The sequence below is a fragment of the Protopterus annectens genome, chromosome 1.part1 (genome assembly GCF_019279795.1).
Source record: "Protopterus annectens isolate FY-2018-M chromosome 1.part1, PAN1.0, whole genome shotgun sequence".
Lineage (NCBI taxonomy): Eukaryota > Metazoa > Chordata > Ceratodontiformes > Protopteridae > Protopterus > Protopterus annectens.
Window position 1 is genome coordinate 275,297,812 of NC_056726.1, and position 23,816 is coordinate 275,321,627.

The 23,816-nt window shown below is 43.3% G+C and overlaps 1 protein-coding gene across 1 annotated transcript in view; it reads right to left on the bottom strand.

The window, feature by feature from the left end:
- Positions 1-23,816, bottom strand: part of LOC122814407 (protein broad-minded-like) — a 296,314-nt gene that overhangs the window by 16,165 nt on the left and 256,333 nt on the right. The window contains exons 5-6 of the mRNA XM_044086993.1: positions 18,801-18,926; positions 17,260-17,332 (exon numbers count right to left, since the gene is read on the bottom strand). Coding sequence (XP_043942928.1) covers positions 17,260-17,332; positions 18,801-18,926 — 199 coding nt within the window. The remainder of the gene's footprint in view (positions 1-17,259; positions 17,333-18,800; positions 18,927-23,816) is intronic.

Sequence of the window (23,816 nt, forward strand, 5' to 3'; positions counted from 1 at the left end):
ATGACGTCGGTCATGCGCATTTGTACCCTGACGTCCTGATGTCAGTCAAATGCGCCTTGACCGACGTCAGCCTTATACTTTGATATTCGGGCCGACCGAGGACAGCGGACTACCCAAGTGTAAGGACTGCAGCAATGTGAGATGAAGAACATCATCCCTGATCAGTATCAGCAAGAAACTACGATCCCTCATAAAATCATCCAAGGTGAGCTTTGAAAGAAAAATTGCCAAGGACTCCAAAGAAAACCACAAGGCATTCTTTAGCTATGTCAAGAATCTAAGTGGCAATGAGTTAGTGCAGAGTGGCACAAAATACAATGAACCGACCGATATTGCCAACATCCTGGAAGACAGGTTCAGTGCAAACTTCACCCCCCCTCTCACCCCCAAAAGGACCCATAACCATACCAGAAGAATGTAGCGTCCCTGAAATCACAGACACTCAGTTTAAAACAGCCCTGTCCACAGCCAAAAACACATCATCAATGGGACCGGACGGTGTCCCAGGCTGCGTCCTACACGAGCTCAAAGATGAACTAACCCCTCACCTAAACACACTGTTCAAACAGCCTCTGCACAGGTTACGTACCCATAGAGTGGCGCACAGCAACGGTTATTTCGCTCCACAAAGGTGGAGCCACAACAGACCCTGGGAACTATCGTCCTATAAGCCTGACTAGCTTGGTCTGCAAGGCTATGGAGTGCATCATCATGGAACTCATTAACAGAGACATGAGGAACCTCCAAACACTGGACCCTACCCAATTCGGCTTCGTTAAGGGCAGATCATGCCTCCTAAACCTGGTGGACGTCTTTGAGACAGTTACCAAGGCTATATATAGATGAGGGAAAGGTGGTACACACAGCCTACCTAGACCTCGCTAATGCCTTCGACACCATTCCCCATTCTGGTATTACAGACAAGCTCACCAGCCTTAACATAAACCCCTACGTCACAAGATGGGTTGCCAACTGGCTCACGGACAGAACCCACATGGTGAGAGTTGCGGGAGCTAGGTCTGACTCTAAACCGGTTACAAGTGGCATTCCCCAGGGATCAGTCATAGGACCCCTCCTGTTCGGCATATACTTCTCAGAGGTACAGGCAAGCACAGGAGGACTATGGGCTGACCAAGTTTGCAGATGACTGCAAACTAGGGGCTATAATTGACTCTCTGGCTGACAAAGACATCCTCCAAAAGGGTCTCACTGAGACGGATACCTGGTGTCAAAATCATGGCCTCAACTTAAATGCCAAAAAGTGCATAGTCATCCCCTTTGGAAAAAACAAAGTACCCACAAACTACCACACAGGTGGTAGTCCCATAAATACGGAAGACGTAATAAGGGATCTGGGGACCCAAGTAGATAGTAATCTCACCTTTGAGAATCACATTGCCAAAGTGGTTAGAAAATCCTTTTACTTGGCCCACCTAATCACAAAAGGGTTCGCATCCAGATCAAAAGGGGTCATTGTGCCCCTCTACTCATCACTCATCAGACCCATCAGAGTACAATGCCCCATTTGGGATGTACCTTACAAGACACCTGCAAAAGCTGGAAGGACCACAGAAGTACCTCACCAAGGGGATCACTGGCCTCAAACAGATGCCCTACGCAGCTCGACTGAAGAAACTACAGCTGTACTCGGCTGCATACTGCCTACTCAGAGGTGGTCTCTGCCTGACATATAAGGCCATGTCCAACCCAGAATTGGTGGACATGCTCCACCTAAAGAAAACCTTATCCCCTTGAGCCACATGCTCTAGGGATCTAAACCTCACCACAACAATAAATAGGACATGCTGGAGGGATAGATTCCTATCCCAGAGATTTCCCATGCTTTGGAACAAGATCCCAATCTACATTAGGCAGAGCTCCTCGCTAACACTCTTCAAAAGAGACCTTGATGAGTGGATGGGAAACAAAAAGTGGCTCTGCTGGACAGAGGCACAGGGAACTAATCTAAGGGGGTGGCAAAAGCCAACACATTCTGGCTAGGGTTATAAATGTCTTTGGGCAGATAGCCTAGTACCTACCTATGAACCTATATGCACTATCAACATTTACACTGTTGGAAAGGTCAGTGTCTGCTCAACAACTTTCGTGTTTACATTTTTAGTCTAGCTCTTATAGTTAAAGCGTTACGAACATTTGTTTTCTGTATGGTATTAGAAATGGATTTTCTGAAAATGAGCTCAGGCTGCACTGTTGCTCCTATGGTGGAATTAAGCAGGCAGCTTTTTCTGAGCTGCTCCGGAGTGAATGAGTTAAGTAACTTATATACAAACTAACTGCTGGATTCATACACGCTTACTCTCTGGCTGCACTCTCAAAATGGCACTAGGAATGGCAAGTGCTTGACATTTATACATGCAGGTTACGGCTTTGACATACTTTTTAAAGACACAAGACGTGCACTCTGATCTACATCCTCCCTCCTGATAAAATAAAATATGCAATGTATGAATCTATTTGGCATGCAGATATCACACACAGTTCATTATTATGCATTTACACAAGATAAGATACATACATACACAGTTAAGTCCATGTTGCTGCATATTTCGCACTGGGCCTGGATACTCATCCATATCGTGTGACATAAAACTGGGAATTGGGAGTTAACAACTGGCTATCTCTGTAGAAAATACGATCTTGGAATCGTCCGAAACATCTTCAGGAATGGAATCAGAGGTAGGAGCAGTCTGGAATAGGAACAACATTTGGTTCACTCTGAGTCTATGTCATTAAAACAATGTTGTGATGATGAGTCTGATACAGGAAGTAAATTTCTACGGTCTCTCCTATAGTCCATACCCTCAGATTCTACAAGGTAGGATGTCGCCGGATGTCGGCTTGGCACATATACCTGTAACCTGGCCAATCCAGTCAAAACATTTTGCCGTTTGTATTCTCACTGTTTCTCCTTCCCTCAACGGATAAAGAAATCTGCTTGATTTGTAATAACTGGACTTCTGGATTGAAAGCTTTGTGAATAGTTGAGCATTTGTGGTTCAGTTGTTCTTAGCTTTAGGCCTCAATAAACTGGAACGAATAGGTAGCGTCATTCTGGCTTGCTTGGAAAAGAAGTCTTTCAGCAGTGAGCCATGAATATCGTCACATGGTATGTTCCTGAGATTAAGTAAATTCAAAAAGACATCGGTATTGCCATGCTTTGACCCTTTTAAGCAATTGCTTTGCGCTCTGCACTGCACATTCAGCTAATTTGACTATGGATATTCAGGACTGCTAGTAACATGTACAAAGTGTCATTCTCTTGCAAATTTCTGAAACAACTGACTAGTAAATTGAGTACCATTGTCAGAGCTAAGTTTGTGTGCATTACCATGGACTGAGAAATAATGTTTCAACTTAATAACAGTAGTGGATGTTAGGTTAGGTAGTAAGTCAGTCTCAAACCAGTTCAAATAAGAGTCTACCAACACTAAGTAATGTTGATTGTTCCACTTGAAGATATCAGCGTCTACTGACGACCAAGGTAGTTCAGGAACTTGACTTAGCTGAAGTGGTTCTTTTTGCAAATGTGGTCTAGTACTACTGAATACTGAACAAGAAAAAAGTGCTTTATCAATGTCTTTCCGTAATGAAGGCCAAAATACTAATTCTCTCACTCATCTCTTAGTGGATGAGGAACCTGGATGACCACGATGCAAAATCTGGATATATTCATGTTGTAAGGAAGCAGGAACAATTTCAGGACCTTTGACAATAATGCCATCTTCCATCAACATTTTATAGTTGGATCAGTCTTTGTGTGATCTCTTAACACTTCAAGCATAGTGGTAGAAAAATTATGCACTGCCATCAAGTCAAAGTCAAAATTCTTTGCGTCAAGCTGTTTCGTCTTATTTCTGGGTGAACTGGATAAGGCATCAGCCAAATAGAGTAGTTTGCCTTTTGCATAGATCATTTTGAAGTTGTACTTTTGTAATTTGAGCATCATTCTTTGTAATCTTGCTGGAGCTGAATGCACAGGCTTCTTTAGAAAAGTAGCTAGAGGTTAGTGGTCAGTTTCAATCTGAATAGCTTAACCATAAATATAATCATGAAACTTGGAACTCGCAAATACTATTGCCAAAAGTTCTTTCTCAATTTGAGCATAGTGAATCTCAATTTGGGTAAGTATTCTAGATGCATACACTACTGCTCTGCCCTCTTGAAGTATAACTGTGCTAAGACCAAATTTTGAAGCAACACAGGAAATGGTGACTGGTTAATTCACATCATAGTATCTTAATGTAGGTGGGGTGGCAATTTTCTGCTTGAGGTCTTCAAATGCCTTCTGGTAGTGTTGTAACCATGACCATGCAACATTTTTGTGCGTTAGCTCTCTTAAAGGTGCAGTCAAACTCAGTGAAGTCTGTTATAAACTTGCCTGAACAGTTGACCATGCCTAGGAAATGCTGTACACCTTGAATATTGTCTGGTGCTGACATCTCAAGGATAGCTGCCTGCTTGGTCGGGTCTGGTCTCAAGCCAGTACTGGTAAATAAATGACCTACCTGAATGTACTGGTAACCTGAATTTACACTTCAGAGGGCAGCTTCAAGTTTACTTCATGTGCTCTGTCTAGAACTCTCTAGATTTCTGTCATGCTCTGCTTCACCACTGCCTCCATCTAGTAAATCGTCTACTATTATGGCATAAGGATAACCCAAAATTTTGCTTCACTGCACGCTGAAAGACTTCACTTGCAGAATTTATTCCAAATGGCATCCTTAGGTATCTATAGCTGACAAACGGGGTACCACAACTGGTTAGTAATGAGGATTTGCAATCGAGTATCACTTGCCAAAATGAGCTTTTTGCATCCCAGACAGAAAAGACAGTGGCATTCAGTATTAAGGCTGAGACCTCTTTGACTGTGCACATTAGATGATATGGTCTCTTCAATGCTTTGTTCAAATCTCTTGGGTCAACAAATATTATGATTTCATCTGAGCCCTTTTTGTGAGCTACTACCATACATGACACCCATTCAGTTGGTTCTGTGAGTGAACAAATTACACCTTGCTGCACCATTTTATCCAATTGAGCCTTGACTTTATTTTGCAAAGCTATTGGAACTTTTCTTGCCGGTCAGACTACAGGAGTGACCTCTGGGTCTAACTTCATGGAATACACAACTGGAAGTTTGCCCAACTTGTCATCGAAAACATAAGCATACTCTGAGAAAATGGCTTCAGAAAAACTGGAACTAGGAGATGCACCTATGTGATGAACTTCTTTGGTAAAAGAAAACAGATTCATTCTCAAACTATCTTTGAGACCCAATAAAGACTGTATGGGCCTTTGGACTACATAGGACAACAAGATGTAACAGTTCTTGGCCAAATAACATGAAAGCATCACTGAGCCTTCGGTATGAATTTCTTCACCTCCATAAGCAACAAGTTTTGCACGACTGGCCACATTGAGTTTTTCATTAGTTCTCACTTTAGCAAATGTGCCTGCTGATAGAACATTACACTTTGAACCAGTGTCTACTTTAAGCTCTGTGGATTTACCATTGATCCGGAAGTACAAAACACTTTGTTCTTTGCTAATAAATTCACTGCATCAACCGTTTCACCAAGCACTGATACACCATCTACATAGACAGCTGACTGCTGAGTCTCTACTTGATCAACTTGCTTTTTGGTGTGACCTTTATTTACAATTGTGAGAGGTCTACTTGATTTGCAAAACTTTTGAAAATGGTTCCATTTTTTTACACTTCTGACACTGCTGACCAAATACGAAACATTTCTCTCTTTTAGACTCATGATTTGAACCACAACTGCGACAGTTAACAATAAAGCTGGACTTGAGTTTTGCCGATTCATGCCTGTACTGCAATGAGGATGCACCTTTAACTGAACTAGTCTTAGAACTTGCTATGTGATTTCTCTGGCAAGCTAGCAGGGGCTGTAGCTGCCATGTGTTTAGGCCTACTTCTGTTTGCCACGTGTTGCATACTATCTACATTTCCTCTGGAGCCTGCTGAAACCATGCTCTTGTCACTCACAAGCACAAGTGTGTGTTTTCTGTCACTTCACGGATCTGACAAATCTCAATGGCTTTACTCAAAGTTAGATCATTATCACAAAGCAAGATCTTTCTCACAGCAGCGCTATTAATACCACACACAAGCCTATCATTTATTAATTAGAAGTTATGTACTCACCATAACGTTCCATCTGAGTAGGTACTTCATTTGTCTGCAACCTGTGGGTCTCGGATCTGTCCGGCAGCTTTCCAAGCTTCAAGATCCGAGCTCCTAGCTCCTCCCCTCTACCCACAATCCCCTGTCACCACCACACTACCTCAGATCGGTTTTGCTGTATCACCTGAAAAAACCTGTAATAAACAGGTTCAGATATTCTCAAGAATCATAAAGATCCTAGAAACCCGATACAGGTTAGGGGGATGGCAGGGGGGGATGGTTGCAGACAAATGAAGTACCTACTCAGATGGAACGTTATGGTGAGTACATAACTTCTAAATCTGAAGTAGTTACTTCATTTGTTCTGCAACTTGTGGGACAGAGTCCCCAGCTACCTAAACAAAGAAACCTGGGTGGTCTATGGGAGGATATTCCAAAGCACCGCGGAGCCAAAGGAAGCCCTGCTTCTAGATATCATGTCCAGCTTATAATGAGAAATAAATGTATGAGCAGAAGACCAAGTGGCTGCTGAACATATGTCGTCCAACAGCATCCTGGAACAGAAGGCTGCAGAAGTTGCGATGGACCTTGTGGAATGTGCATGGATTTTGAATGGGGTTGTTTTGCCTGATGCCTTATAAGCCTGAGAAATACATTGACAAAAATCCAATTAGCCAATGTCACTTTGGATATAGGTTTTCCCATGAATGAAGGAGCAAATGACACAAAGAGTTGATCAGCCTTACGAACATCTTTGGTCCTGTGCAGGTAAAAATGTAACTGTCTATGTACGTCTAGTGTATGCAACATGTACTCTCCCTTATTTTGAAAATTTTTGAAAAACACTGGCAGATTGATAGTCTGATTGATATTTGCCACAGATGCCACTTTTGGTAAGAAAGACGGGTTTAGTCCTGAGAGACACTCTGTCATTGTGAAAAATAAGATAGGGAGGTTTCATGCACAAAGCTTGGAGCTCTGAAACCCTTTTAGCAGATGTTATGGCTACCAAGAATGCTGTTTTCCAGGACAGAAATTTAAGGGGTACAGAAGCTGCAGGTTCAAAAGGAGGTTTCGTTAAGGCTTGCAGAAAAAAGGTTAAGTCCCAACGGGGAGTCACGGATTTCACTGGTGGCTTGAGAAGGAAAACGCCACGCAAGAATGTCTTACACAATTTTGTAGATGCTAGAGATCCTAATCCGTCTCCCACATGAAAATGGGATATTGCTGCCAACTGTACTTTAACCGTTGATGCACTGGCCCCTTGTTCAAAAATCATGGACAAAAAATCCAAGACTATAGGAATTGGAACAGTAAAGGGGTTGAGACCTTGGCTGTTAGCCCAGAAGTTTCCACTTACTATTATAGATTTTCCTGGTGGACTGTTTATGAGCCGCTACCAGAATAGTTTTCACTGGTGACGAGATACCGGGAGTCCTTGCCATTAGTGGTACTGGATCAACCAAGCCGCGAGCTTGAGGTTTACCAGGTTCGGTGTTGGGTGCGATATCAGATCTGGAATGGGATCCAGGATTAAAGGGGAGGAGAGACTGTGAGACCGCAGGTATGGAAACCAGATTTGACAAGGCCAGAATGGGGCTATGAGGATAATTTTGCTCCCCAACCGTGCGGCTTTCTGAATGAACTTCGCCATGAGCAGAAGCGGGGGGCATAGAGTAGACCGGGAGGCCAAGCATGAATCAGAGCGTCTCTGGGGCTCTCCCCTTCTGGGGGAAGAACTCGCTGCATTTTGTGTTTTGGGGAGTAGCAAAAAGATTGCAGCGAGGCCAACCCCACTTGTGGAAAATTTCCTTCGCAACTTTTGGATTGAGAGACCACTCGTAAGGACTGAGAATTACTCGACTCAATTTGTCCGCCAGAATGTTGGATCGTCCCGGAATGTGCGTTGCTATCAGAAAGCGGTTGGTGGATATCGCCCATTCCCAAACTCTCATGGCTTCTCGACAAAGAGGGTAGGATCTGGTTCCCCCTTGTTTGTTTATATACCAGACCACTGACATATTGTCCGTCTGTATTGCAATCGTTCCTAGAGGTAGAAGGTCTTGGAGAGCCTGCAATGCTAGAAGCACTGCCCTCATCTCCAGAACATTTATGTGCAAAGCGGTCTCCGACAAGGTCCACGTACCTTGGATGTTTCTGCCCAAACAATGCCCCCCACCCTAGGCGAGAAGCATCCGTGGTTAATGTGACCTGGGGGGGGGTCACAAAGGGTCTCCCTTGCCTGAGTTCTGGGAAGTGAAGCCAACAAAGGAGGGATTCCCTGCAAACTCTGCTCAGGGAGATAGGAATGTTCAATGGGTGGAGTAACAGTGACCATTGAACTTGGAGTGTCCACTGTAATATACGCATCCTTAGGCGAGCATGGAGAGAGAGGCCGATAGCCGCTGCCATCGAGCCTAGTGCCCTCAGGACTAACTCCGCCGGCGGAGCTTTGGTGCGAAGAAGAGCCAAAACCTGGAGTGAGAGGCCGGTCAGCCTGTCCGAGGTCAAGAAGGCCCGAGAAGATCGGGAATCTAGCCTGGCTCCTATGAAATCTAATGCTTGCACAGGATGAAGAAAAGACTTCGGTATGCTGACTGAGATGCCCAAGCTGTCGGCAAGAGACAGCACATAGTCTCTCACGGTACAAAGTTGATGCCTGTTGGTTGCTGTGAGGAGCCAGTCGTCTAGGTACGGAAAGATCCTTATGCCCTGAAGCCTCAGGTGGGCCGCAACCACTGCCATGACTTTGGTGAACACCCTGGGGGCTGAGGTGAGACCGAACGGAAGGACCCTGAACTGGTAATGACTGGCCCCTAGCCAGAAGCGGAGGAACCTCCTGGACCGTCTGTCCATTAGAATGTGGTAGTACGCGTCCTTGAGGTCTATAGAGCACATCCAGTCGTTCTCCTGCATTAAGGGGAGAATAGATTGTAGAGTGACCATCCGGAATTTTTCTTTGGGGACAAACATGTTCAGGGCGGGCAAGTCTAGAATGGGCCTGAGGTCTCCCATCTTTTTTGGCACTAAAAAGAACCTTGAGTAGTAGCCCAATCCGGATTTGTCTGGGGGGACCCGCTGGATGGCTCTTTTTTCTAACAAATTTGAAATCTCTACGGTCGCCGCCTCTCTTTGATTGGGTGGGACATCGGGGAGGCGACCACCTGAGGGAAGACGAAATAGGAAGGGAATTTTGTAGCCTCTGGATATAATTCAGAGCACCCATCGATCGTTCATGATGGACTCCCACATTGACAGGTGCTTCGTTAAACGCCCACCGACTGTCTCCAGAGCTGGACAGTCGGGTAAGCCCTCAGGGCTGCTGCGTGGGTCTCTCGGAAAAAGGCTCCCTAGACCCGAAGTTACGCGGCCCCCCTCTGCCTCTGGGCCGGCGTCCACCCTGCCCTCCTCTGCCTCTGGAGGGCGCGGAGTCAGAAGCTGGATGGGATTGCTGAGACTTGCGGAACCACAGCTTCTTTTGCCCCCTCTGATTCCTTGAGAAGGAACGTTGGGGGCTTGAGAAGCGGACTCCGACGGCAGACAGCGTCTTCCCGTCCTTCTCGCTTTAGACTAGTGTACCGCGTACAGTCTTGCCAAAAAGCGAAGAGCCGTCAAAGGGTGCGTTCGCGAAGGACACCTTGAAAGGTTCCGCAAAATTACAAAGACGGAGCCAGGCGTGAAGTCTCAAGACAACACCTGCTCCGCTGGCCCTTGCGGCTCCCTCCGTAGCATAAGACAGTAGCCGTATGGATGTATTTGAAATGGACTTGAGAGTGGCCATGCGTGTCGAGAACACGGTTTTGTCCGCGACTGACAGGTTTTGTCCTCGACTGACATGGACTCAGGTGGAGCTGCAGTGTATTCCTTGATCAAATCCCGTTGCAGCCTGATGATATGCACCATATAATTCAGCGCCCTCATGGAGAAGGTTGCTAAAGCAAAGGTCCGCTTCCCTATACGATCCAGCACCCAGGACTCCTTGTCCGGCGGGTGGACCGTGGAGCTCTCCTGGGAGAGTTCTCTTTTAGTGGCAGCAGCCACCAACATGGCATCAACTGGAGACCCTTTGGCCCAAACCTGCCTGTCTGAAGGGGGGCTAAGGATTTTATCCGGTCGACGTGGGATAGGCTCCACGGTGTCGGGTTCCTGCCAAGCCCTGGTAGTCAGGAGATCTACCAGGGGATCTGCCGGTGGGGACACCCAGGAGGTAGATGGGCCCGCTTCAAATGCCTCCAGAAATATGGACTCATCCGAGGAAGGTTTTTGGGCAGACCCCCCCCCCCAATAAGCAACATTTCCATGATGTCTCCAAAGGAGACATCCTCGGGGGGTGACCTTGGGGAACCTTCCCTTTCCTCTAAGTCCGCATCTGTGGTGACGGACTCGGGGGAGTCCATGTGCCTCCTTTTACACGTCTGTTTACGAGGCACCTCCTCTGTGGGACTATCAGAAGAGGGCTCGTCAACGGCCTCTTGTTCCTCCGAGGGAACCAACTGGGGGGTCTGTGCAGGCTGTCCCGATGGAAGGATGATGGAAGTTAGACCCGTATGCAGTGGGGGGCGGAGGGATCCAAAGCCCGAGTAGGGGACCTGGAAAACCTCGACAGTACCCTCTCCACTACCTCGAACGCAGAGGGAGAACTACTCTCTTCCGGCCCCGAGAGCAGTCTCCTCGGCTCCGAGATAGGGATCGGGGTCGGAGCCGAAGCCATCGGATCCGAAAGGGAGGTGCTCTCCGACATAGGCGGCGCCGAAGATGCACCCGCTCCCACGGATCCGACGCCCAGCCCACGGCCCCGAGAGCTCGGATCCGAGATACTCGAGGGTATGGTCGGCGTCGAGAAGGCTTGGGCCACCAGCGCCGACAAAACCCCGGCTCCGAAAGGGCCTGGATACGAAGACTCTAAAACCCGGATCCGGGTTGAAGAAGGAGAAATCAGGGCAAATATTGAAGCTGCACTCCCCCCCCTGTGGAGGGGGGGGCAGGAGCACCCCATCTGCATTTGGGTCTGCAAAAACCGATGCATCATCCTATCCATATCGGCGTCGGAGAGAGACCTAGTAGATCTAGAGGAGGTCGTAGACGCGGGCCTGGAGGGCCGCCTCGACGACCACGAAGGTGATGGGAGCTCCTCCTCCGGCTCTGGTGAGAAGCAAGGAGATCGGAGCCGAGAAGGAGAAGGTCCGGACACCCTCGGAGACGATTTAACAATTTTTGAAGGCGGAGCCGAGGGATGAGGCTCAGCTCGCCTCTTGTGTCTGTGCTTCTCCCTGTGCTTATCCCTAGAAGGAGAAGACTGAACTTCCTTCATACTCAAGGCAGTAGTGGTAGGTTGAGTCCCAGCCTGAGTCGAGGGAATCAGGGGTGCCGAAGCTACCTGGGTAGCCTGCACGTTGGAGGGAGAGGAGGAAGAGGCCTCCTCCGGGGGAAGCAATCCCGCCAGAATAAGCCTGTTCCTTCTGTCCCTCACAGCCCGGGGGTTGAAGGCTGCGCAAACCTGGCAGTCTAAAGACAAATGGGCAACCCCCAGGCATATAACGCACTGAGTGTGGTCATCAGCTGGGGAAAGCTTATGGCCATACCCAGTGCACTTTGAAAAAATAGCTTTATGGCCTTCGGCCATTTTCCTGACTCACACTCACACGCCCAAACACCTAGGGGAAGGGTTAACAGAATAAAAAAAACGCAATCCCGAAAACAAAAAAGGACAGAGAAACACTCACAATACTCCCCTTTTTAAGTTTTAAAGTTTTAAGAAAATCTCTGAAAGAAAATTATTCACTTCCATGTCTAAGCTCAGGACCTCTTCTCAAGATGCTTGTTATTCAAGCCGCGGCAAAAACGATCTGAGGTAGTGTGGTGGTGACAGGGGTTGTGGGTAGAGGGGAGGAGCTAGGAGCTCGGATCTTGAAGCTTGGAAAGCTGCCGGTCGGATCCGAGACCCACAGGTTGCAGAACAAATGAAGTAACTACTTCAGATCTCATCTTTTAAGTCACCAAACTGACACGTCTTAGCTTTGTTTCTCAGGTCAGTTATATAAGCTGCAAAGGTTTACCCTGGTTTCTGATCTCTTGTGTAAAACAAATGCCTCTCTAATGTAATATTTGTCTGGGGGTTACAATTCTCTCTGAACTTCCGCTTCAGATACTTGGGGTCTTCCCTTAATTCAGCCTGTGCAACAATAAGACAATTTTCACCTTCTCCCTCATGTACTGCTGGTGCATACACAAATGAATGCTCTCTTTCTATGGCCTCTGACCCAGTTAGGTTTAATAAAATGAATGCCTTGGTGTGTGCATCTTTACCTGAATAAGCTGCTTGTATAAAAACATCATACTCTTGCTCAAATATTCTCCAGTTCTCTGCAATATTCTGATCAAATACAAGTGGTAAAGGCTTTTGAAATCCGTCTGCAATACTAACACATACTAGTGATGGGTTTTGCAAATAAGCACTAACACATACACACACACATACGCCAGTTTTTGTAACTTTGCTCAATAGCACAACAAGCCTCTGTATAACTGAACTTTGAGAAATGAGTTTCTCTCGGGCACTGTAATACTCTCAAAATTACTGTATTGCAAGAAATCACTTCTTATCAGTACAAGAAACATATATCAAAAAACTGTGCGATGCAAGTCTCTGTGTAACTGGACTTTGTGACATAAGTCTCTAGGGCACTGTAACACTCTTGAAATTATTGTCCTCCAAAGATAATTTATCAACATTTTACGAAACATTTCAAATGACTTCACGATGCAAATGAACTGGGCAAGAGAAATTCAGAGTCAAAAACATTTCAAAGTAAATGCACTTTGGGAATAAACTGTACACAGCACACTGAAATTTCCCCAAAATGGCGGTACTTTGCTATGCAACTCTTTACAGTGCAAGAAACACTCTGTAATGGTGGCACTTTATGAACAGACGCATCCAGCACAAGAAACTTTTCAAAATGGTTATAATTTGACTGTACTTCACAAAACAGTTGCACTTTGCACACAAATTCTTCAAAATACATACACAGTAATAAGCACACACTGTAAGCACTTTTACACACTTTGAGATACTTTGAATAACTTCAGTTATGCCCTCGATACAATACAAAGTCGTAGTTATGCCAAAAATATGCAGTTGCCTTGCTTTATTTATGCTTAATGTGCCCTTTTTGCCCTTATTATATTCGTTTGGCTCATTTAATCTTGTTTCATGCCCATTGTACTTTTCTTGTGCTCATTTTACTCTAAACATGCCTGTTTTGCCTTAAACATACTCGTTTTAATTTTCTGGTAATCATTTTGTCAAATGTTTAAGTTAATAAACCTTTTGTACCTGTCGCTTGTTTACTAATGCAGTTTGTGCCCTTGTAATGCTCCATTTTATCTTTTTTATATAATAAGTAGTTTGTGCATATTCTCATTATCTTTTCTGGCTTTTTTTTCCATGCTTGTTTCACTTACTTTACCTTCATTGTCATCTCTGCACCTCATGGCTCCAAATATTAATCTCTACGATCCCGGTTCTGACACCATGCTGCTCTCCTACTTTGGACACAATAAAAAAAGTCTTCACGGGTTCTGTTCAAGCAGCTTTATTTTATACAAACACATCACAATAGAAATTTACTGACTTTAAGTAACTTATATACAAACTAACTGCTGGAATCATACATGATTACTCTCTGGCTGCGCTCTTAAAATGGCACTAGGAATGGCAAGTGCTTGACATTTATACATGCATATTACATCTTTGACATGCTTCTTAAAGACACAGCACACAGCACATGCACTCTGATCTACACTGTGATCACTAGGAATAGACAAAACTGGAGTAAGTAATCCCTGTCCTTCTCTAGCAGATGCTTGGTTGGTGTGGAAAGCAGCCAGTTGTCAAAATAAGGAAACATTCTGAATCTGTGCAGTCTGAGATGAGCTGCCACCACTGCCATGCATTTGGTGAACACCCTGGGAGCTGTGGTGACACCAAAGGGCAGGACTCTGAACTGATAATGACTGGCTTCCAGAAGAAAGTGCAGATATCTTTAAGAGCTCCTGTTTATTTTGATATGATAGTATGCATCTTGAAGATCTATTAAGCACATCCAGTTGTCTTTCTGTAGAGGAGGCAGAATGACTGAAGAGTGACCATCTGGAACTTGGAGTTCCTCACAAACTGATTTAGGTGACTGAGATCTAGAAGAGATCTCAGGTCCCCTGATTTCTTTGGCAGGAAAAAGAACCTTGACTAACTTCCAAATCCTGCTTGGTCTTGTGGGACCATTTGGATGACTCTCTTTTCTAGCAGCCTTTGGATTTCTAATGCTGCTAACTCCCTCTGATTGGGTGGAACACTGGGGAGACATTTCTTTTGTGAGGGTTTTTGTGAAAAGGGAATGAAGTATCCTCTAGACATGATACTTTGCACCTAAGAATCTCTTGTGATGGCTGTCCAAGCATTTAGGTGCAAGGTAAAGCGCCCCAACTGCCTCAAGAGAACAGGTGGGCAAGCTTTCAGGAGTGCTGAAAGGGCCTATCAGAGAAAGAATCTCGAGACCCTTGGTTATGCAGATCTCCTCTGCCATGAGGACGGCATCTTCCATTATTTCCCCTTCTGCCTGTGGCAGAAAATTCCCCATGTGAGCCCTGAAAAGGTCCTTCAGATTGTTGGAACCACATCTTCTTACCACCATGCTAACTCCTAGAGAAAGATCTTTGTTGGGTAGAGAAATGGATTCCAACAGCAGACAAGGTCTTACCATCATTCACACTGTGGAAAAGTGTGCCTTTAACTGTGGGTCTCCAATACTGTTGGTTTTTGGGGGCACCTAATATCTTGTCTGGTCAGCAGGGAATAGGCTCTATGGTATCCGATTCTTTCCATGCCCAGCAGGAGACGTCTACAAGGTCATCCACCAGGGAGATAACCCAAGACATACATGGGCTAGATCCAAAGGCTTCCAGAAACATAAATTCCTCTTAGGATGGGCTTTAGGAAGCCCTTTTGCACCATATCTCTAAAATGTCTCCAAAGGAGACATCCTCAGGTGGGGACCCTTTCCCCTCATCAAATTCAGTGTCCTCGGTTAGGGGGAGTTCATGAACAGGAACTGTCTGAAAGCTCTTATGGGCTGGCTGTCCCTGTGGGGAAGGGTGACGAGATGTAAGAGCTCAAATCCCTTTGGGGAATGGGTATAGGTTCTGAGTAAGTGAGAGTAGAAGACACCCTGGGACAGGAGAAAACCCTCTCCACTACGTCAAAGGCAGAGTGTCCAGGAGAAGTAGAAACCAACCTCACTGGAGCCAAAGTTCTTGCTCAGTCAGTTCTCCACCCCCTGGATCTCCCCAGTGAGGAGGGAATTGGACCCCAGCTGTCCAGCGCTGTGGCTCCAAGGGCAAGCAATGACTCTGAAAACCTTGGAGTTGAAGTCAACTTCCCCCGATCCAGTGCCGATGCTTCGGTTCCGAGACACATCCTGCTCAGTGGGGATCGGCTCCAAACAAGTCAGGGACACAGTCAGATCCAAAGAGGAATGTGGTATCCTTGGATCTGACACTTAAACTCTCAGTGTTCCCGGATCTGATGACTCTTAAATTATGGGTTGGATCAGAGAAGAAATCACTTTGAGGTGTGAGGGTGGGTAAAGGCTCATGGATCCGATGGGAGACACAGCCAGAAAAACACCCATTATGGATGTGTGCTCTAAGAAATGTCCTCATCATCTTGTCTACATCTGCCTTGGAAAGACTACATGAGGACATGAGTGAGGAAGTTGTGGAAGGTGGGTGGGATGACTTCCTAGGTGGCTGCTGTAAAAAATGGTGACCTAAGTCTAGGAGACATGGGTTCCACAGAAAATCTAGGGTTTCAGATCCGAGGAGACTTAACTACAGAGGGTGTTGGATCTGACACTTTTTTTTTTTTGCTTTGGAGGGAGGTTCCAAACTTGGAGCAGGAGACCTTGTAGGAGAGCACTTCCTGTGCTTTTTGTGGGGGAAGGGGGTTGAGTAGAAGCAGTAGAGGATGAAGAAGCTGGCAAAATTTCCTTCAGGGCCAACTTATTCCACCTGTCACTGATTGCCCTTTAGTTAAAACCCACACAGATCTCACAAAATGCCCTTGAGTTAAAACCTACACAGATCTCACAAAACACCTGCAAGTGAAAATGGCTAAAAAGAATTAGGTTTCTTATGCCCACAGGAAGTGCACTTCATAAAACCGGTAGGTATGTCAGCCATGCCAATGATCACACTCTAGCCAACATCAAAAATCAAAAGACAAGGAAAGAAAAGAAAGAAACTCTACAAGATATTGTATACAAAGAGGTTTTTTAATAGAAAGCAAGTAAGGAAAAATAAAGATTATAGACCTACAATTCATCAAGTTTTCATGTGCTGTTATTTTTGTCACAAATATAATAACCTCTGCACTCATTATGCACCTTTCATGTGAATTCTGTGTTTCATCCTTGTATTATGTTTTTACAAAACATTGTAAACTTTGTTTTCTGTAAAATTTTGTAAATAATTTTGTAACTGTTCTTTTCTGTATAAATTTGTAAAAATTTCATAACTTGTGTCTGGAGTTTTTCCCCAGGCTTCTGCTGAAAATGGGCTTCCACACAGTTGGACTACCTCGGTAAACAAAAGTAAATAAATAACTAAAATAAATTAATTACCAATAATGGTAGAAAGAATACCTAAATGTATAGAAAAAAGGCCTAATACCAACAATGATACAAAAAGTTACCTAAACAGTATCCCAAAGGTAAAGAAGAGTAAAAGGAAGAATGCAAAATAAATGAGAATAGTAAATGTAAGGAACAAATAAAAAAAGTTCATAAATTCTATTTTTACTCAACACCTAACAAGGCACTCAAGAGCTTGAGAGAACACAACGCCAATCAAATAATTAGAGCAGCAAACGAGATCTGAGGCAATCTGGCAAGTAAGGAGCATTATGGGTAAAAGAAGGAGCTTGAGAGTCAGATCCAAGTATCTAAAGAGATTAGCTGAGTCAGATCCGAGGGTCAGATCCAACCCATACTTTGAGAAATTAATGAAAATGACAACATCAGAATTAACCTTACACACATGTGCATGCAAATGTGAGTGGTCTGATATTCTCATCATAAGTCCAGTGATGAAAAGTGCACTCCATACCTGGAACAAAAAGATGAAAAAAAGTCTTAAAATGCTACACAGCACATATAGAACTCCCATGGCTTTTGCAGACCTAGCACTCCCAGATACTTCACTTATCATTCAGCTCCTTAAACGTTGCTGCAGTATAGTCTTGGTCATACCATCTGGGATGTCACAGGTTTGTCTTCATCCCGTTTCCCACTTTGGATAACTGAAAATATGGCAACTATATAGCACATACTCTACAGTCAGGAGGCTGTCTTATCGTTATGATGCCTGACAAACTGCAGCATCCAAAATTTGGCCACTGACAAGCAGGCACTGACATGAAGATGGATCTGCTGCAGCTCATTTAGCAGAGATGAACCTTCAACTGCATCTTCCACTAAAGACTTGCAGGTTTACAGCAATGCTTAATAGACCCTTATGCCATAAGATTTCTATAAATAAATGTCTTCTGCTGGGGAACCAAACTTATTCTTTTGGCTTTTCACGGTTAGGGGTCGCCACAGCAGATCACCTGTCTGCTCATGATTGGCAGTGGAGTTTGACGGTGTTGAGTTGCCAGCCCAGCGCCCAACCTTGCACAGAAGGCACACACACGCACGTACTCACGCCTAGGGCCAGTTTAGAGTGTCCAATCCACCTACAGCATGTCTTTGGGATGTGGGAGGGAACCCAAGCGACCACAGGGAGGACATGCAGACTCTGCACACAAGGCACCCCAGCCGAGGATCAAACTGGAGAGCCTCTTGCTGTGAGGCAGGAATGCTAACCGCTGCACCACCATGGCCGCCCCTGCTGGGTAACCAAACTAATCCTTGCATATGGATGCAACACAAAGAAAGAACCCAATACTCACAATATGACAAGTTAAATAAAGCTGTAATTTTTAATGGAATCCTCCTGTGACCAGATGCTACTGACATGAACACTATTTTAATAGGATTTAACTCTACAAAGGTGCAAAACTTAAAAAAAAAAAAAAAAAAAAATATATATATATATATATATATATATATATATATATAAAGGAAGCTACAACCCACAGAATATAGAGTTCTCTATGGGTACTATTTTTTTGATAATAATATAAATCTAGAAAAAAGATGGTATACATGAAAATACGCTGTTACAGTTTAACTTCAGTTAGAACTCTCTTCATTCAGTCATTACAGACACAAGTCATTTGTCCATATATTACAACTGGCATAATAAAGCAAGAAAACTGTATGCAGCCAACTTTTCTGTACACCTTACAGCATTAGTACACCTCTGGAACCATTTTGTACATTTGATGCAGACACACTCTCTCTCTCTGTCTCCTCCCCCCATTTTCTCTCTTTCTCATCTTTAATTTCTTTCAGCTGAATCATTTTCATGTAAGTACTTTCTAAATGAAAACATACAAGTGGAAACAGCTGGTACTCCCATCAAATTCAATTCAGTCTCCATACTGCAAACATAGAAAAAGTTTAAGTCTTACACTAAAAGTAGCATCAGGGTCCTGAAGAGCTACTACAAGATTCTGGCGTAAGGTTGACCAGCTTTCGGAATTTAAAACATCAGACAAAGGAGCACAGCACAATGTCTGTAAGGCTTCATGTTGCACCTTCAAAGAAAAAAGTATATCTGCAGTAAATGGTCTGAATTTGAAACAACGAGATCACATAATTTACAGTTCCCTGAGGAATTCCTGCTTAACATAAGTGCTATTTTATAATGAGTAGTTCTACATATTTGCAACAATGCTCAGTTAGTCCAATAGCTCATTAGCACCAAAAGAAAAAAAATATGTGCTACACATTCAAATGTTCTTTTTTTTCCAATGGGTTCTAAATTTTGCAATAAATTTACTAAGGAGCCCATAGGCAAACCCTCCAGTTCTAAAACTGTAATCATGGAATAAGAAATCAAGACAGCATTCTGAACTATGAACCTAGGCTGAACTTGAAAAACATAAAATGATTAAACTTCTGACATACAAGAATCATTTGTTCCACTGCAAGCTACAATCTGATGAAAATAAAAAGGAATAAAAAGCCAACTCCTGATGAAAAATATGCTGTTGATTTTATGAACTATAAGGATATATATGTCAAGGTAAAGCCCACATTGGGTTCTGTTTGAAGGGTTAGGTACATTACATACGGTGAAAAACAGTTCCCTCATTTTTAATGGAATTGTATTTCACTGTTTAGTTCTTCTTTTAAAATTATGTATTTAACAGAGTAAACTAAAAGATACATTTCAATCTATCTGGACAGGTAAACCTTCAAACCCTTAAAATGCACTATAAAAACAGCCCAGCAGCAAACTTACTCAAGGTGACTGACACAGCCTGAGACCGAAAGAAAAAGGACGTCACATAGTTTACCTATGGGACTGAGAAGGCACAAGTGTGGGAATAAGTCAATTTTTTATATTTATTTAAATTTTTTTAAAGGCAGTATGTCATGTAGGCCGCAGTGGTGCAGCGGTTAGCATTGTCGCGTCACAGCTAGAGGTTCTCCCGTTCGATTCTCGGCTGGAGTGCCCTCTGTGTGGAGTCTGCATGTTCTCCCCGTGGTCAAGTGATGTTAAAGACATGCCGGTAGGTGCGTGCGTGAATGGGTGTGCCTTCTTTGAAGGTTGGGCGTCAGGCTGGCAACTCAGCACCATAAAAATCCACTGCCAATCATTAGCGGACCGGGGTTCTGCTGTGACGACCCCTAACCGGGAAAGGCAAGAAAGTGTGTGTGTGTGTGTGTGTGTGTGTGTGTGTGTGTGTGTGTGTGTGTGTGTGTGTGTGTGTGTGTGTGTCTGTGTGTGTGGTGGGGGGGGGGGTCTACTTCGAATTTCTTATGGTTGAGACCATAACATTGAAGTTTTGAAGCTTCGAACCATTTAGATGGAGATCGCTGTACAGAGCAGAACAGTATATTTACTGTTTTCCTCCCTGTAGTGGGATCTCGGAGTTAGTATATTTAATTAGCAGGGGGATGCAGGAGGGCTTGCCCCCCTGCAAAAATGTAAAAAAAAAAAAAAAAAAAAGATTCTTTTGTTTTCATTTTTTTTTTTTTGATTTACATTTCAAAGTTTCAAAACTTCAATCTTATGGTCTCAACCATAAGAAATTCAAAGTTTTGAAACTCTGAAATTTAGAAGTAAACCCATGGTGGGGTAAATGTTCAAACTGTCCCTATCCTTGCAGTAGAATGTTTCTGATTTTCTTGCCTCATATTTTGGTTTGCTTCTAACTTTTGTGAATCTTCTGGCAATTCAGTGAAAACTGCTGATGTTAAACAGTGATGACATTCATTTGAGTTTAAGACTTAACAGTCTTCAAAAACAAAGCCTGCCATTCTATCACATTCCTAAGTCTGTAAAAGCTGTAGTTGTCAGTGATTGTGGTCCATCGTCCAGCACTATTTTTGTTTTTTAGGGTCATAGGGAGGTACTAGGCTATTAGCCTTAGGGCCTATACCAGCCTAGCCAAAAAGGTACCCTGGCTTTCGCTACCCAAGAAAATTATTTTCCTGTGCCCCTGTCAAGCAGAACCACAGAAGTGATCCCAGGGGTGAATTTCCTATTACCCATCCAATCATCAAGATTTTTCTTGAAGAGTGCTAATGAGGAGCTCTGTTTGACATAGATAGGTAGTCTGTCCAGAGTATGGGAAGACTCTGGGACAGGAATCTATCCCTCCAGCATGTTCTGTTTATTGTGGTGACAAGGTTTAGGTCCCTAGAGCGTGTAGCTCGGAGGGATTGGGATTTCTTTAAGTGGAGCATGTCCAACAGCTCTGGGTTTGACATAGCTTTGTATGTTAGGCAGAGATCGCCTCTGAGTAGGCAATATGTGATGGAGTAAAGCTGGAGTTTTTTGAGTCGGTCTGCGGAAGGCATCTGTTTGAGGCCAGTAATCCTCTTTGTGAGGTATTTTTGCGGCCTTTCCAGTTGTTGTAGATGTTTTGTGAGGTACATACCAAAGGGGCGTTGTACTCTATAATGGGTCGAATGAGTGATGAGTAGAGGGGAACAATGACCTCTTTTTTTCTGGATGGGAAACCTTTTGTGATGAGGTGTGCCACGTAGAAGGTTTTTCTTTTACTTGTGAGCTAAGAAGAGGGGTACAGTATGTTACCCCCTGTATTCTTAAAGCAGTAAGCTGACAATAAGATAAATTTCTGTATGGCAGTTATTTATATGTGCAGCTATTAATCTGACTACCATCAAAGATTTGAGATGTACAGCCATATAAGTAAATTTAATCTATGATCACATTTGTGTTGGGACTGTGTGGATTCTCTCAGCTATCCCTGAGTTTGCAGAATGTTTCTGATTCTGTGTCATTTTTCAGACTTTACAGACTTCAAAAAAAGTATGTTAATGTAAAGCCTGTTATTCTAGACAGCCTCTAGACAATAGCTGTCACTGATTTTTGGTCCTTTGCACACCATTATCTTTTATACTTTATATTATTTATTAGCTTTCTTCCTGAGTGATATGAAGTGGAGATGTAAATTTTCGGGGAGTCTGCAGTCATTTGCACTGTATTCTGACAGCAATAAAATCAGATGATGATAAATTCCCGTGTGGCTGTTATGTATGTACTTATTCATTCATTTGATCACAATCAATTTAAATACTTCATTAACTAAGTAAAGGCCAAAATCTAAAGTTATACTCAAAAAAACACAATCAAGAATTTATAGAAAAGAAGTAATACTTTAGCTTGCTTACTACACTCCATGGAACATCAACAACAGAAAAAACAAGCAAATGAAATAAGGCCAAAAGCTATATAAGTAAAGTATGAGTTAAATATTCAACACTGCAATCAAAAAAGCAATAAATACAGACTAAAATGTGCAGTAGCTCTGGAATATAAGCCAGTGGCCACTCTAAAGCCTTTCTTTAACTTTAATACCAGTATACGAAGTCACAAATTCAGCAAATCAGATGAAAGGTTTGGCCTTGCAGGTAGTGACATATATGTTAATTAATAAGCTGTACAAAGATTCAACTTTCAAAGCAGGAAACTCTTTCTAAGTAGTCCCTTAAACCATGGAACGAGACAACTGCTTGAAGAAACTACTGTGAGCACTTTCACGGAGAAAGAGCTCCTTTTATAAAAATTACCATAGACACCTCCTGTTTTTTGTTTTTTGTCAACTATATGGCCATATAAAATGTAACCCAGGCTTCCAAGCAAAATATTACACTATTTATAATCCTTTATACTTTTAATAATCTAGTTTTTTTTAAGCTGTTCAATAAGTGAAAGCCAAAGAGCCTGAAAATTTTTGGTGCCAAAAGATGTGGAGCAGATCCACAACAGAATTACAGCCAAGAACATTGTCAATTTTGCCTACTGCTACTAATCAGTGGGAAGTCAGGTAGAAAATGTCTAAAAGCATAAGCAGCTTTTATATAAATTTAGGAAAAATGTATCTATGCAGTGCAGTAGAATAGTTCCCAATCAAGGAAAACATTTATTGTTTTAAGCAGCAAAACCTAATAATTGGATGTATGAATAATACAATAATATAAACAGTTTGGCTCAAATATATGCAAATAATAAGAAATGTTTCTTTTACTATAACACAGCCATGAGGAAATTAGATTTAAACTTGCTACAACCAATCTCAAACAATGGAAAGAACTTCAGAACCTCAGTGTTTCCCAACTAAAGCTATGGAATGGCGCTAACCTTAAGGCTCCATATTGCATTAGAGAATGGGCTTACTGTACATCAGTACCCTGATGGGAGAACAAGCGTTCTCTAGCAGGGTATTAATGTACAGGTAATGCCCACTGAAAAACATGTCTGCCGCTTCATGGCAACATAGCAAGCCAAACTGGAGCTCGGACTGCGAAAATGGGACAGCCGCCATTATTTTACTCTCATTAACCAGCTCTTCTGCTGATTAAAAGAGTGTAAAATAAAATAACGGAGTATGTGTTTGTATGTGAAAGTCTATGCATGTGTGAGTGTGACAGAGAGATCGGTTGAGCTACTATGTTACACTGGCTAAGCAGCGCTTCTGCTGTTTAGTGAGTGTAAAATAAAAAGCATGTGGGTGCGTGTATGTTTGAGAGAGAGAAAGACAGAAAAAGAGAGGGAGTGTATGCATAGATGATCATGTGTACGTGTGTTTATGTTGCTGTTTGCATGTGTGAGTGAATGGCGCATGAGAGCAGAAGAGAGAGAGGGACAGATAGTGAGTGTGTGTGTATGTATGAGAAAAAGAAAGAAAGAAAGAAGTGAAGAGTGAGAGCGATCTGTGGCAGCATCATGTAAGAACTCTGCATAACTCTCAGCACAGGAAATCTGGACAGAGCAACAAATAATGGAGAAACGAATGGCTTGAAATAGGGAAAGATTTTAAATATTGCTCTTATAAAGTTGCTAGAATAACAGAGCTTTAGTTACTTTGCATTTTTCTGAAGCAGGTGTGTGTGTGTGTGTGTGTGTGTGTGTGTGTGTGTGTGTGTGTGTGTGTGTGTGTGTGTGTGTG